This window comes from Anas acuta, chromosome 1 (assembly GCF_963932015.1).
Source record: "Anas acuta chromosome 1, bAnaAcu1.1, whole genome shotgun sequence".
In the NCBI taxonomy this organism is placed as follows: domain Eukaryota; kingdom Metazoa; phylum Chordata; class Aves; order Anseriformes; family Anatidae; genus Anas; species Anas acuta.
This window is the reverse complement of record NC_088979.1, coordinates 158710285-158725821: the sequence shown is the minus strand read 5'-3', so window position 1 is coordinate 158725821 and position 15537 is coordinate 158710285. Positions and strand designations below refer to the sequence as shown.

Here is a 15537-nt window from a genome sequence, read left to right as displayed (position 1 = left end):
GTGTCTCCCCTTTAATCACTCGTCTTGTTGACAGTTCATTATTTCCAGATTGGCAAGTATCTGTCTGATGAGACTGGTTTTATTCAGACAAAACAAGTTGTTCTGTGTTGACGTAATGGACAAATCTCAAATCTTTCTTTTTCTGTAGTTTGTTATCACCCATCACTGTTTTCCCTGCCTTGGAAGTGTTCTTTAGAGCAGAAGGCACCTACCTGTGCCACCGAAGTGCAGGCTGAGTCAGGGCAGAAGCTGTGTGTCATCTCTTGGCAAAACCACCCCATAGCTGTGGCCCTGCTGGTGGATACTTGCTTCTCCAAAAAAAAAAAAAAAACGCAATATAAAGGTAAGCCAAAAATAGCCTGATCATGGGCCCAGCCTATAAACCACTGAAAACTTAACTTTGCATATTGCTGAAGTATGAATAAAGTGTGAACCTATCCAAAAAAATCCTTCGAGTATGATCAAACTGCAGCAATCACCAAGAACGTTCAAGAGAGAATAACTCCAGTGTTGTTCAAGACTGTTGTCTTGGAGCTCTCCACTGGCACAGAAATACTGACACTTTCACAGTGTTTATTTTACAAACATTTATTTGATTCTTTTTCTCTACAGTTAAAGGTACTTATTAATAAAATTCAATGGAAAATTACTAATGGAATATTTTCTTTGAAGCATAAAGCATAATGAGCTAGTGTTTTAGGTAAGTGTTAGACTTGAGCGGCTGGACTTTATTTGTTTAAATATCATTTCATTTTGTCCCTAGTAGGAAGAATTTTTGTTCCACATAATTGACCAATTTGCAAGGCAGATTTCATTTTGACAACCTTTTTTTTTTTTTTAATTGAAAAGTCAACCAGCAGAAGAAAACGTGTTCTACTGCTATTTTTTATTCTCTCAAAGATGAGAAGACAGCACTAATGTTCTTGTTTCTGACTGCCTTCACTTAAGTTTTTATTGGATTCTTCTGGATCCTTTACAGTAATTTGTTGAAACAGATTTTTGTCCCAGAATTGTTATTTTATTTATTTTTAAAAGAAAAGTCATTCAAGGGTGTGCATATTGGAAGGTGGGGGGAGAGGGGGGAGGGCGGTAGAGGGGTGTTGAGCTTTCCAAAAAGAAAGATTCTGCCTTGCTAACAATAAAACCTTGGAAGAAACATAATTACGAGAATCTGGGTGTTTTTTCTTTTAAGAATCTCTTCTCTGTTATGCACTTCTTCCTCTCATCTTAATCTGTTTGTTGGTTTGTTGTTTTTTTTTTTCAGTGTGGTATCCAATACCTTTTATTAATTCAAAGATTAAATTTTCATGGGTATTTGTCATTACTTTTTAATTCACAGTGAGAAGCACTTCATCTTCATGTCTTGTTCTCCCATTAGCTGTACTGGTTATATGCAAGGCGAGACTACTGGAGTAGGCGTTTGTGCTTTTTAAAAAACGAGAAGATTGTTGGCTCTTGAGTGTGAATAATTGCTTCTGTGTAACTTAGTTACTGAAAAATATTCCACGTAGCTGGGAGGATTCATTTGTTGAAAGGGAAATGTTTGACCTGCGAGCCCTCGTGATTTAACCTCCACCAGACTAGTCAATCTCATTAGTTATGTGCTGCCTTTTCTTCCAACCTATTCTGACTTTTCTTAGTGTAAAATATCCCTTCACTCATAAATTTTCAATAAGCTCATCTTCTGGTTTCGACTCCATGGGATGGTACTTCTTGGAGCTCTTAAAATGCTGAATCAAGTGAATGACTTCCCATTTGTTTCATTCTTTTTCCTCATGTCCTGCACCTTGGTGCTGTTTATCAGCGCTGGTGTTTCATGCAGATATGGCAGTTTTTTAGTCAGTTAATTACTCTGAGTGAAACCAAGGAGTCGTTTTTGGTTGTGCAACCCAGGTGCCTGAGAAAAATTCCTGCTCCCTTTTGTCAGACTACCTCTGCCCAAAAAACGGCTTCTCAACATCAGAACTGCAGTAATAAAATGTTTATTTAGCACCTTTCAGGTAGAAGGATCCAAAAGCACTTTACAATTAACTACACACATCATCACTGAAATGCATCCAAGCAGAAAATCAGCAGACAACTCACTGCATAGGTTTCAAAACGAATGGACTTTTGACCAGCTGCTTGGCCAGAAAACAAAGTAGAGGCTCTAATGACCTGTAGCAAACAGGATCCTGATTTTGGTTTGGTTTTTGAAGGTCTCATCTGAAAGACCTACATGGTAAAACGGCGTTCAATCCAATTTAGCCACCTCAGAAAACGGACGATTTGCATCAGCCCTGCCAAGATTAGAATCTGTGGTGCCAGGGAGTCTAGCCTCATCCTAACCTGACATTTAGATGACTAAAGCATCACCTCAAGGTAGAGGACATACTTCGTAGGTTCAAGTTGCAAGTATATGGTAACACAGTGCTGTTTTTTAATCCAGAATTCAGATGTTTATACATAAACATCCCACATGTACAGTATGCCTCCTTACAAGCACCAGACATTAATTTACAGTCCTGTAACTTTTCCAGCTTTCGGGGAAGGGGAAATGTGACCTTCTCAGCTTTAGTAGCTGGAAGAATCTTTCCAGGGAAATGGTAGAAGGCACTTGGCACGACTGAACAAAGCACCTGGAAATTCTCTATTGGGAACGATCCTCATTCCCTGGGAGGACAGAGATCACCTGCAGTCTTTCCAGCTGTAATGTCGACAGTTCGTAAGAAGTATATGCCAAATAAATTCTGAGCAACGTTCTTCTTTTCTACAGAAGTGTTTTCAAATGCTGGAAATGTTTTGTGAATACACAAAGCCCAGTTCCTCCCTGTTGCAACTCCACAGAAGAATTTGGGCGTAAATGTGGCTTTGTTACTCCTAAATACATCTCCTGACTGTAACATTTATTACATTTTTCACTTCAGCAAAGAAAAATTATAAGGCTATTTTTATACAATTTGAAAGCACTTAATACAAAGTTACATGAATACACTGCATCATACAGCCTATCCGTGGAGAAAATACTGAAATACTACCATAGGGCTGTTCAATACTAGTTTTGTCTTTCAACTTTTTATCTTAATACTAGAAAATATATAAATCATTTACATGACATTATGCAAAAGAAGGCACAGCCGGTTATAGTTTACACAAGCACAATGCATAATATGCAGAAAAAGGTATTAAAAAGAAGCTTCACATCCTTATTAGATACATTGTTGCAATCCATTACAAAAAGTACTTCATCAACAACAGAAGTGTTCAACACTTGAGAGCTATGATATAAAAAAAATTATAATTCATTTAATGCAAAACAGATTTATATATATTTTTATATATAAACACTGTTTAAAAAATGCTAACATAATAAAAGTAGATTATCCATGTAATGAAAAGTGCAAACCAAAGTAATAGAGGGTTTCACAATGTCCTTCTCATGACACAGGAAAAACTAGCCCATAGGAATGAAGTGTTAAATCCACCAAAAAGTCCTTAACGCAATGAGGCATCATCAGGATTTCTGAGCATTTGGAGAAAGCAGTACTGGAGAGGAGGCTCCGTCCAGACTGGGGAGTGGCACTGGTATGTGACCATTTAGCAGAGTTGGAAACTGTAAGAGGCCAAAAGGTAAAAAAAAAAATAAAAAAAAAATAAAATTAGTCTTTATCTCAAAGCGTTCAGCCCCAAAGCACATGCATTTAGCATTAGCAACCGACTCCAGATGTTTTCAAGGCCTGTGATTGCTGTACAGTACGATGGATACCAAACGCCTGCATCAGACATCAGGAATGTGAAGCAGAGGATGGAACCTGGATAACTTCTCAGTGTGCAGGGATGTATGAGCCTATTATTGGCTATATTTCATATCAAAGTTGACATAACAATACAGCTGTAATCACGATGGGAAAGTTAATCACAGAGAGAAATGTTTGCCATCCATTCTGCTTCCAAAAATGTTTCTTAGTCTACAGAACAGTAATTAAAATCCATGTTTTTCATCTGCCCTTCAGAGAAGTTAAGCAGAAAAGCTCTTTGTAAAAGTGAAAGTCAAGATGTAGCTTTAGGACAGAAGAAGCACAATTGTGAACACGAACCATGAGGAGAATTTCTCTCAAGCAGTTACAGTTTATGTCTGTATTCACTAAGGGGCTGTCCGCTAGCCACGCCAGACCAGATGAGGCAGAATATACTGCACTTTAGTACTACTACTTGACTTCTGACATGCTCTGCAGAGAGGATTTGCTCACTAACTAACCCATGCAGTCCTGGCATGTGCTGACAGCTCTCAGCGTCTGGGCTGGGGAAGGGCCAGGCAGGGAGGTGCAGCAGGCAGGGAGGTGCAGCGGGCTTGCTGCAGCGTCAGGCGGGGATTGTGCCATCCATAGGTGCTCGTCTGCCTCGGGGCCGACTCCTTGAGGCCTCGCTCCCGGTCACTACAGCCCTGAGAGCAGAAGGGCCAAGGAGCAGCGCTCCTGACTTCAGGGACAGCCATGGCCCAGCGCTGGGCAGCAGCCGGTGGAGCAGCAGCTGGGACTGGCTTTGGCCCGACAAGGCCTGGGGACACCTTGCTGTCGCTTCCACCAACGTTTTATCACAGCACAGAACCTGATTATGAGCTCTTGCTTTTCTAGTCTATCCCTCTTGAGCGAGGCACATAAATTACACCATGCCTGATGTGCCTCGTAAAGTTATCAAAAAGAGGGTTTTGTGATCTCAGGTGTCTGTCGAGGCCGGGGGCTGGCTGGCACCGCTGAGATGCCGGCCACGGTGATGTTTCAGTCGCACCCTTCCCCTGCTCTCCACCCCAACCCAGCTGCCCTCATCTTCTTTCTGCTGCTTCCGTGGCCCTTGGGGCCTGGGACGTGGCTGACCCCTCACTACGGCAGAAACAAATACAACAGCTTCTTGTGGCAGTGCTTAATTCAGGCTAACTTGCTAAAGTTCAGCTGCATTTTCTTGAATTAATCAACTCCGCGCAGGTCTCTCGCTGTTCCAGTTATGTGGTAATTTCCAGCTCATGATGAAACATCCAATTAAGTTTCATTACACAACAGTATGGCTTCAAAGGGGAGGCTTTCCAGGCAGGTCAGGGCTCCAAGGTGAGTTGTGTGAAGGAGGCTGCAGCGTTCAGGGACGTTCCACAAGTGCTGGAAGGGGGCACGGGCGGTGGTGTCTGGGGGTTGCTTTCACCTCATAAGCACTGAAGGAGGATTTTTAGCAGTTAATAAGCATCCATGGGCTCGGTGAGGGAGCATCCGCGTAGCTGTGCCCAGCAGTGCCAGAACAACTCTTCCTGGCCCGTTAAGGCAGGGAGCACACTCCCATAGGTGTGGTCATAGACTGCGGGCGTGGATGGATCCCATCCTGGTCCTCAGACTACAAAAATACCAACGCTGAAGAGCTGCAGCCAGTGCCAGGCACGGCACTGTCACAAAAAGCAGCAGGCACCTGGAAGAAGACGACGTACCCGAGCCTGCTCTCACCCCCGTGTCAGTCAGCAGGCCCAGCTGCAGCGCTGCGCCAGCCTCCAGCTGCTTGCAGGATTTTGGCTCCTCTAATGCTGAACAAATGCTCTTTCAGCTCAGGTGAAAACAAAAGCAGCTGCAGGGCTCCCGCTGGAGGCAGAAGGATGTTTCACCCCACCTGAGCAGAGCTCTTGAGCTCAAGCCCAGCCCCAGAGGCTCCGGCAAGGTTCAGAGACTAAAAGCAGGTCTCAGCTCCGCAGCAGCCCCCTCCGGTGTTGGTGCTGGTCAGTCACAGCATTTGGGGATTTACTTCCAAGGGTTTCCTTGCCTTCTGCAGCCACATGGCCTGCCACCAGCTTCTTGTGCTTCCTGCCAATTAGCTGATCAGCATAACTTCTGTGAGCAAATGAATCAGCTGTTTCGTGGCAGCTGGAGCTGCTAGCACCATCCCCATGATTCCTTTCCTCAGCCTCGAACAAATGCTGCCCCTGAGCTCTGCAGCCATCACTGTTTATTTAATACCTTTCTGATTTATTGCCTTGCTAGAAAACTGAGATTATTTTTTTTGCTCCCAGTATCCACAAGAGAGGACAACGCCGCTTTTCTCCTGTTACACATGGAAAGGTAGTGCTCAGAGAGCTGAAGTAGCCAGTCTGTGGACACCTGGAAACTTAGCAGAACTGGAAACGGAGCCTTCAGGTTCAGAGTGCCCTTCCTTTAAATACAACGTCCTGTCTTCCTGGGAGAGAACTATCTCATTAAGACAGAAGACTGAACCTATGTCCACCTGCTGTAAGAGACCCAAACTGATCTTGGTTTTTCCAGAGTCCTTGCTCCACTGCTCTCCTGGCCAGTCCCTGCCTGAATGGTGCTCTCTCCCCGAAGCCCTGGGGGCTCAGTTACACACTCATCCTAAGGTCCTGCATTTATTTGTTTCCTTCATTCAAAAAGTACGTTCCTGCTGCACTACCAACACTGCCCAGGAGGGTCTGGCTGTGCTGCCAAGGGGGTGTAAGCAAACAGGCCTCTCTTAAATATGCCCACCAACTCCTGCATTTTCTCAAACCATTTGAAAAGCTCCAAACAATGTGAGATGTGAGATGTTCCCCTGACGTCTCTTCCACATGCATTTTCACACACGAACCCCGTGCATTAGGAAGACCTACCTGGAACAGAGTGTTTGGTCCCTGCAGCCTGGCAGGACTCAGAGGAGCAACGGGACTGAGGCTGCTCCAGAAATGAATGCTAGACAGCAGCGGGCTTGGGGTCAGCAATAATCCATTTGGGGTCTGCAAGACAAAAAAAACACCCCGTGATGCATCCCTGCAGCATTCACAACAGCTGACGACAACTAAGAACCCAACAACTACGAACCCAAGGGTTTTCCCAACTCTGGGGTGGTGCCTTCCCATGTCACAGTGCACACTGAGAGCTGCGGATACTCTCAGCACTTCCAAAGCACAATTGGTGGAATTAAAGGACATGCAAATCCCTGTTCAAAGTCACATAAATTATTCCGTACCCAGAGTAACTTTTATCTTCACAAAGAAGAACATGAAAGTGATGTGACAGTTCTGAACAAAGTATTTGGCATAATGAATTAATCTCCACAGTAATCTCGATGCCAATTACCAAGCTCGGTCCCATTCAGCAAGGCGTTTAATGGCATTCGGGCACACACTTAGCAAGCAGGTGCGTGTGCTGGGGCAGCCTTTAAAACAGGTAGAGAAAAGACAGTAGACAAGGAGTGGCAAGCAGGTCGTGCACTCTGGTGTCTGCCAGCCACCTGCCCGGCCAGAAATGCCAGCTCTGCCTCCCACACGTGGCCAATGCAGCTGGGGTCTCGCTTCACCACCCAGCCCACCAGCTGCTGCTGCTGGGTCGCTGTGAAAAGCAGCATCAGAGCGGCAGGTAGCACAGGTTACCTCTGCTCCAGACCACGACGGGTGTTTTACTTGCAAAGCAGCACCCCAGGGATCCGCTGTGCCGCTCGAGGCTCTGTGCAGAGGCCCAGCAATACACAGTCCTGCTCTGACGTGCTCACAGCCAAGTTCAGAGCAGGGTCAGACAATTCGGGTAACAGCGTCAGGGGAGAAGAAAGGGAGAGAAGAAGAGCAGCAAGCCTCGAGGGCCTCCCAGTGCTTCTGCCCGAGGTATCTGGGAGCCTGGCTGCTATCTAAGTGGCTGATTTCTCTGAGGCATCTCAAAAAAAGCAGAGGGAGAGATGCGAAGGGGAAGGGGGCTACCATCTCCCTCGTGCTGAAGCAGGTGGAGCGTGAATACAGCACCACACGGCAGAAACCACAGCTGTGTCCCAGGCAGCAACAAAAACGTGGTACTGTGGGGAAAGGAAAAGTCTGCTTGTGCTTCTATCTGCAAGTTGTGCCAGAGCCAAGAGCCAGCCAAAGCGAGCCTCTGAGTCTGTTAATATTTCATGCGAAAAGAGCACAGTGCCTTCCGGGGGTGTTCTCAGTGTCACCATCAGGCAAGCATCAAAGCCACCCGAGGAAAACAAGTGTAAACCACACCACAGCACCAGCTGGCCTCGAGTTACATGTGGAAATTGGTGTATCCCTCCTCTTCTGCCCTCACGTAGCTATACCTCTGGTGCTGGATGTGAAAACCAGCAGGAAGTGCCTGCTTAAACCCTCTTTATAAACTAGCTTAAATGGAGGTAACTCAGCGCAGAGAGAGGACCAAGCTCAGCAGCGATGCTCCCAGCTCCAGACATCTCTGCAAGAGCCTGCATGTGAGCACAGCCCTCCTTGTCCCTCCCAGCTGCCAGATAAAGGCAACTAGGAGAAGTTAGTTGAAATTAGAAATATAGGAGAAATTTCTTTACTGAAAGAGTTGTGCGGCATTGGAACAGGCTGCCCAGGGAAGTGGTTGAGTCATCACCCCTGGAGGTCTTCAAGAAAGGTGTAGATGTAGAACTTAGTAGCATGGTTTAGTGGTGGAACAAATAGGAAACAAAATCTAAATAGCTCTCATTGAAAGCTAACCAAAAGAAAAGCTGACATTTCTCACTCAAGCATTGTGCGGAGTGTCCTGAGATCTCACTTCTCTATTCTGAATTGGTTGTGCAAATCAGGTGCTCTTCCACGGGGCTACCTCCACCTGAGGGCTTTGCTCCTGACCAGCAAAATGAGATAAATGAGAAGCTTTCTGAAGCCCTCTGAAGGAGGGCAACAGCAGCATAATTCCCTTCTGTGACTCTGAGGAGTAGTAAGTACTCTGGTTTAGAGATGAATGAGAAAACGAAGTGTTCAAAGGAACAATCACAAAATGAGGACAGAAATCACTCATCGTACTGAGTTCTGGGGTAGCAACAAATTAAAGCAAGCTTGTAATAACACGCTGTCATTGTGTCTAGTTGGCATCTGATAGGATTTGTGAAATTTGCTCCCCGCAAGCAAACTACTTACTGTGGTTATGCCACAGATCGAGGCCATACGAGCCTGTCAATGCACCTCTGTTTTGGTTTGCCACACTCCTGTTCTTCCTGCTGTGCACAGTAGCACTGGGAGGCTTGGCGGTGCACACAAATGGCAGGCAGCAGCCCACAGATCTCTCTTCCTTTGTGGCACAGCCCCTATCTCGGTGGCCTGCGGGTGTGTGAGCTGCCCCACAACCAGCTCGGGCTGGAGGAGCTGTGCTGGCCGAGCGTGCTGGTCGCTGCTCTGCCTCCTGCGGGGAGGGTGTCACGCTGTGTGGGCACACTGGGTGCCCCAGGACACAGCCATGAGGCCACACAACACCACTCAGAATAGCGAAGAGGTGAACACACCAGATCACTCACTCTCTGTTACGTGATTTTCCTCTTGCCCTCTAAATTACTAGATTTCTTCCACAGGCTTGCTTGCAAATGAGAACTCATTGACATTACCACAAATAAATGATTAATGGACAGCTATTTCATAAGAACAGGATAACCTACCAGGTATTCAGTAGGTCTGTACTGAACGGCAGCTCTGGCAAGTATTCTGTGGACCTGTAAAACTTTGGAAATCAAAACTGGCTTAAAAGCCTGTCTTAGAAACCAATTAATTTGCTCCCTATTTGAAACCTAATGAAAATGCCACACTTTTTGAATGGATACCACATACAGTAGAGAAATATAACCAGGCACCCCACAGCACGCACGCTCAGTTTCTGAGCTACAAAACCCCTGTGTTGTGTTTTTCTTCCTGGCTTTTTTTCTGCTTGTTTTGCAGACCTAGAGGTTGATTTCCCTTGGTAAGAGATCTGCTCGTGTTAGCGGCTGCCCATCTCGGCATCCCCCAGGCACCCTGTGGTGCTGCTCTCCATGCTCATGCTCACCCTGGGAGCGCGGTGCTGTGAGGAACCCGCTCTCCACACACCACTGAGACCTGGGCTGTGTCTTCCTCTTCCCCGTGTGCTGCCAGATGACAACAAGCTCCTAGCGCTACTGGCCTTGGCCAAACTGAGGGAGAGCTGGCTCAGGCAAGAGCACCCAAGGCTGGCAGGGCTTACCTGTGCAGTGAAGAAAGCTGGAGTCAGGGATCCCGAAGGAAGCGCGGGGCTGTTGAGGGCAATGGAACCGATATCAGTGCTGGATAGGACCATAGGTGGGGCTGAGATTTCCAAGCCTTTGGGTTTCTTAGCCTTTGGGGGAAGAGATGGCGATTTTGCCTTGGAGCCTGAGGAGAGGTTCAGCGGCTCAAGGGAATCTGAGTCGTGGCAACTGGACTCAAGGAAGAGGCTCCTGTGCTCCGCAGGGAGGGGCGAGGTGGGAGACAGGGACGGCGACCTGGAGGAAGATGACGACGGAGATGAAATGCTGGCACTGTTTGGTAGCATTAAGGAAGAGATTTTGGCTGATACGGGTGAGTTGAGAAAAGCAGAGGCAGCTGCTGTTTCAGAGGTGGAAGGCAACGACACCATGGGCCTCATAACTTGTTTGTCTGTTTTGTTTGTCACAAATCTTATGACAGTCCGCACTTCTTCGACCGGTGTGTTCCCTTCTGACTTCTCCTCCAGCTTTTCTGTTTTGATTGGCTTGTAAGTGTCTGGCTGGTTCTGCAGAGAGTTGATGGTGAACGAGGAGTAGAGGCCAGAGTGGATGTACTCGTTGCGGCTTGTGCTCTTCAGTGCCGACAAGCTGTGCTTGTGCGCCTCCCTGCCCTCGGCGGCCATCTTACAGTCGCTGTCCTGCAGCAAAAGGCTCTCCCTGCTGATTTCCACGGCGTGTGGATCCATCTTTAAAATCTCAGGGAACGAGACAAACTTGTACACGAACTTTTGTCCGATCACCTTCTTGATGATGTTCTGCAAGTACAAAAGCAGACGCTAGGAAGATCAGTATCTCGGGGGCAGCAAACACGAAGGGTCTCACAAGGGCAGGGGAGCACTGTGACCGCCTCAGGCTGAGCAGGGCCCCTCGGCCCATCCCCACGCCCCTGCTCAGCCACGGAGGCCATCTCCTCCAGACAAGGCACCACCGCCAGGTGACAAAGAGCTGCTGGGGCCTGGCTTCCTCCCGCTTCATCTGGGGCACCCTGGGAATGATTTCTTTACAGTACAGTTTTGCCACCTTGCAGGCTCAAGCCACTCAGCCATTTGATTTCACCACGGTGGCAAACGCCTTCATTTGTGCTTCCCAAAACCCAGACTCATTGCTTGGGAGTATGAAACCCTCTCCTGAAACGTCTGCAAAGGACAAAGCAAGCACAGCCTGCCTGCTCTGATCACCAGCCCTCCCTTCCTGCCCACATGCAGGACTGACGTGCACCAACGGTGACTGCATTTCTTTCAGCAGTCCTGAGCTACGTCCATGACAAACGCAATCGCTTGTGTCCTGACGTATCCCCTCTGCTAGCTCCAGGCCTCCATCAGTCTAGACTGGCTACTGAAACTGCAGAAGAAGAAGGAGCGCTATTTCCTGAGGTTTCAGGAGCGACTGTGATTCTCTCTTCTTGAAGCCCCTGCTGCAGAGCTTCTCCGGGAGTGTCCTCTTAAAAACCCATTCCAAGACTTGACCCCCTTGTGGGGCACACACCTGCTGTACCTCCCCCTAGTACTCTGCAAACAGACACGTGCTAACAATCTATTTTTTTACATTCAGCAACAGATTCTGAGACCAGTAGAGAAAATATGTATTGATTGAAAAAGAAAAAAAGAGAAAATGAAAGGGGAAGGGGAAGGGGAAGGGGAAGGGGAAGGGGAAGGGGAAGGGGAAGGGGAAGGGGAAGGGGAAGGGGAAGGGGAAGGGGAAGGGGAAGGGGAAGGGGAAGGGGAAGGGGAAGGGGAAGGGGAAGGGGAAGGAAGGAATACATCCTCCCTATTTATATATGGACAAGTTCTAGTTCTGGGTGTTCACAGTGCCTGAGGTACATCTTTTTTTTTTTTTTTTTGTCACAAAATGAAGGCTGATTACGGGGAAAAGTCTGCAGTTCTGTATCAGATTGTCTTCTGTCTTTCAACTGAACTACTCCACCCCATAATTGTTCTGTCTGAGCATGCTGGCACTTCATTCAGGCACCTTCCTGAATACAAAATGAATCCCACAGCGAGCCCTGGGATGTAGCTTTTCTCCCTAGGCCAGGAGCTGCAGCAGAGCGAAAGCTGCTCCCCAAGCTTACAAGTGGAATCCGCAGCAGGGAGAAGTGAATTTGGTGAGCTCAGGGTAAAGGCACAAAACTGCCCTCCTCCAAGCTGAGCTGTACTCACATCTGCCCACCCAGGTTATCCTCCCGTGCACTCCAAAATTTCAGGACAGATATTTAGCCCACAGAATCTAATTTTGCATGAGCTTTAATTCCCATAGCTTTGGTCTTGACCTAGATTTTTTGGGGTGCTAATTAGGTGAAATATTAGATGGACACACTTTTTCTGTGCAGTTTCATTTATGAACTCAATTTTATATTTTTCGTTATAAACACAAAACCTGCAAACTATTCACATATGAGAAGAAACATCCTAGCTGGATTTTTTTTTTCTTTTAATATATACACTTTAACTTAAAATAATCCCATCCCTTGGAGTCATTGTTCCATCAAGCACAGGCAACTGAGATTCTACTTGGAAAATGCTGACTCCTAAAAGGACAGGATTAAATATATCGAAGGGTGCAACTGGTGCAGGCTTCAAACAGGGGCACATTGCTATAAAAAGCAATGGAATGGGCTGGTGAGTTTATACTTTCTCTATTGTTATTAAATATTGTTATATTTTCAGAAGGTCTCTTGGTACGGCTTCTCTGTCTCCATACACCTGCGGCGAGCCCATTTAATGATGGCTGCAGATGAAAAGGATTCAAGTGCAAACCCCTCGAGCATTTTGCAGGCTTCTCTTAAATGTGGAGCCCGAGGAAATCTCCAACAACATGTAAGAGAAAATAAAGATGCAAATTAATTAACTGCCTCTGAAATGCTGCTGTCATTTTGAAATTTTTTTGACAAATAATTGAAGTGAAGGTAAAAAGCAGCTTATTTTTACCATCACCTCCGTGATCTGTCAGAATCACTCTGAGCTGCAGAAGATGGTTCACACCAGGGAGGATGGTGATGGGCATCATGATGAATGGGATTTTTCCACCTTTGGGTTAAAAAGGCAATGAAGGTTTCCTTACATTAAGGACTGCTTTTGAAGGGAGACTAGACCACTTCGTAGCAGGACAATAGGCGTATGTGCTCCTTTAGCCATTTTTTGCTGTTGTCTGGATTTTCTAGGGACATCACCCACAAGCAGGCTGGCAGCAAGTGCCAGGGCTGCTGGCCAGGGCTGTGGGATGCTCCAGGACTGCTGCTGGGGACGGCGACCGCTGGGCCAGTACAGCTGCTGGGGAGGAGAACTGGTGGCTTAAAAACCTCTTAAGATCACCCTCTGACTCTGGAAGAGGGCAGGGGCTGGGAATGCCCCTCTCCTGTGTGCATCTTGACGGGTTTAATCCCTTGCTCCCTTTATGCTTCCCCTCCTCTGTCCCAGCCTGTGAAATGGTGACCACAGCAAAGGTGGCCGTCCTCCATCGTGCCACGTTCTGAAGGCTGCTGCTGCCAGCTGGGCACGTTGCTGCCTGGCTCCAGCCCGCCAGCATGACAGGGAGCTGGGGCCCAGGCTATGGTGTGGCCAAGGGGGGGGTTGTGATGACTATGTGCATGCACCACTTTTGGAATATCCTTTTTGCCAATATACACGTGAGCTGTTTGTCCATCTCAACAGAGCATGACCTCTGGATTTCCTTTTTCTGTTTTTCTTTTCCCCCGTTTTTCTGTGTATCAGTGCAATCCAGGCTCCAGTTCCTCTATCATATTATTGTGTTTTTATTTTCATCAGCTCTCCTACTCCCTGTCCAAGTCACTTAGAGTTAAGGCATAACTATACTACCAGTGCAATGCAAGAATTTTAGTGGCTTCACTCAAACCTGTTAGCTCACAAGTGTGCTGGCTGCAGGAACTTCTACGAGCATGAGCTGTAACTGGGACTCAGTTCCCAGTTGAACTTCAGACTGACAAGGGGTCCCAGGGCAGGAAGACAGATTGGGGCACTTTCTCCTCCTCCCAGGAACTGAGTCAGGGTGCCTGCGATCTCAAAATCTGTTTCAGAATGGGATGAACATGTCCCTAGGTGCTAAAAGGACTCTGCTTGGGAAAGAAGAAGGGCCAGAGCTGCTGCACCTAACTCCCATTTGGATGTGTCGCAAGTTCCCTGGCTCTGAGAGTAGAGTTGCAGGGATGCAACATCGTGGGGATATTTAGGCTATGAAGTCTTCCCTCTGTCTTCCACATGATTAAGATTCTACCAGAACTTGTGGGTGGAATAATTGCCTCCTCTTTCTGAATGGCAAAATTACCATGAACAGCACAAAAACAAGGCAGGAAGCTAGGAAATATTCACACTCCCATGCCTGAAGTACGTAAGCTGGCAGGAGGTAGCTGTGGCTGCAACACTCCAAAAAATGGGGCACGTGTCCACGTCAGCGTGTGCAGGCAGGCAGGCTCTTATCATACCTCATGCCCTTACACTTATTGTACTGTGCGTGCATAAGCCAGATGTTTTTTTTGTGATTTTTGATGGAGGCACAGGTGAAAGCTGACCGTGCACCTGCACTGACCTTTGGGAGTGCACGGCTCTCACAAGCTGGGTGTCAGTCTGTCCTCACCCCACCTGCAAGGCAAAGAGCACGCTCCTGCCTGGCAGCTTTGGGCAGGCTCTCTGCTCTCTCCGCAGTTCACTAGGCTTCCCTTTCCTCTCACAGCAAACAAGAACTAGTTGTCATTCCTTCCGGGGGGTTTCTTTGGTTTCCTCCTCTACCCATCACCTCCTACTCTGTATCAAACTCCTTACTCCCTTCTTTCCCTGAGGACAGCACCCATGAACCACTTTTACGTCACTTTACACAAGCACTTTTTTGACTTCCACCTATTGCTCTCAAAAGAAGCTCGTTTCAGTTCTCCATAAAGCTATTTTCTAAAGTTCCTTCAAGTATTTCCTCAGAATACCTCTTACCTGTACCACTGCAAAATGCGTAGCTGGCACGCTAGCGCCGTCATCCTGCTTGTATCACTGCAACCTTGTTTTTCCCTGAGCTAACTCAAGGGAAGACCTTTGCAAAAGTAAAATAATAATTTCTGCTACCTCTTTATATCCTGAAGTTTTGCAAGCAGACCAAGCAAGAGACCCTCTTCCCGAGATAAATCTTCCACGCTGCCACCCACACTTGGGCATTAATAATTGGAGTTAGTGACCCGGCTATGGGCTCTGACCTGTTAGGGAGGGAGGGATGGCCACGGGTACCTCAGAAGCCTGAGCACCTGAGAAGCTCCGTGCCTTCTGCTGCACCTAGCATAAACAAGAAGCCTTACTATTTATGTACTATACATCACGCTGCCAGCCCATCTAAATAAGAGGGTAGCCATTAACCAAAGTTAAAATGATTTATTCTGTCTTTAGAAGACAGATTGAATAGCAGTCATTGAATAAAGCCTAGGGCCACAGCCTGTTCAGAGAGGATGCAAAAATATTGAATTGTTGTGCTTGTCACAGCGATATATGACTGTGTAATTAAAGACGCAGCATAACTCATGCAAACATTGAAGTTATGCAGAGAACTATGACTTTGGTATTTCTT

The 15537-nt window shown here is 47.0% G+C and overlaps 1 protein-coding gene across 2 annotated transcripts in view; it reads right to left on the bottom strand.

Annotated features, from left to right (window-relative positions):
* Window positions 1-1966: 1966 nt before the first annotated feature.
* ELK3 (ETS transcription factor ELK3) overlaps window positions 1967-15537 on the bottom strand; it is a 34477-nt gene continuing 20906 nt past the window's right edge. For both annotated transcript variants that reach the window (XM_068668739.1, XM_068668728.1), the window contains 3 exons: window positions 9942-10736; window positions 6614-6736; window positions 1967-3592 (listed from right to left, as the gene is read on the bottom strand). In XM_068668739.1, the coding sequence (XP_068524840.1) occupies window positions 3494-3592; window positions 6614-6736; window positions 9942-10667 (948 nt within the window). In that variant the 5' untranslated portion in view covers window positions 10668-10736 and the 3' untranslated portion in view covers window positions 1967-3493. The remainder of the gene's footprint in view (window positions 3593-6613; window positions 6737-9941; window positions 10737-15537) is intronic.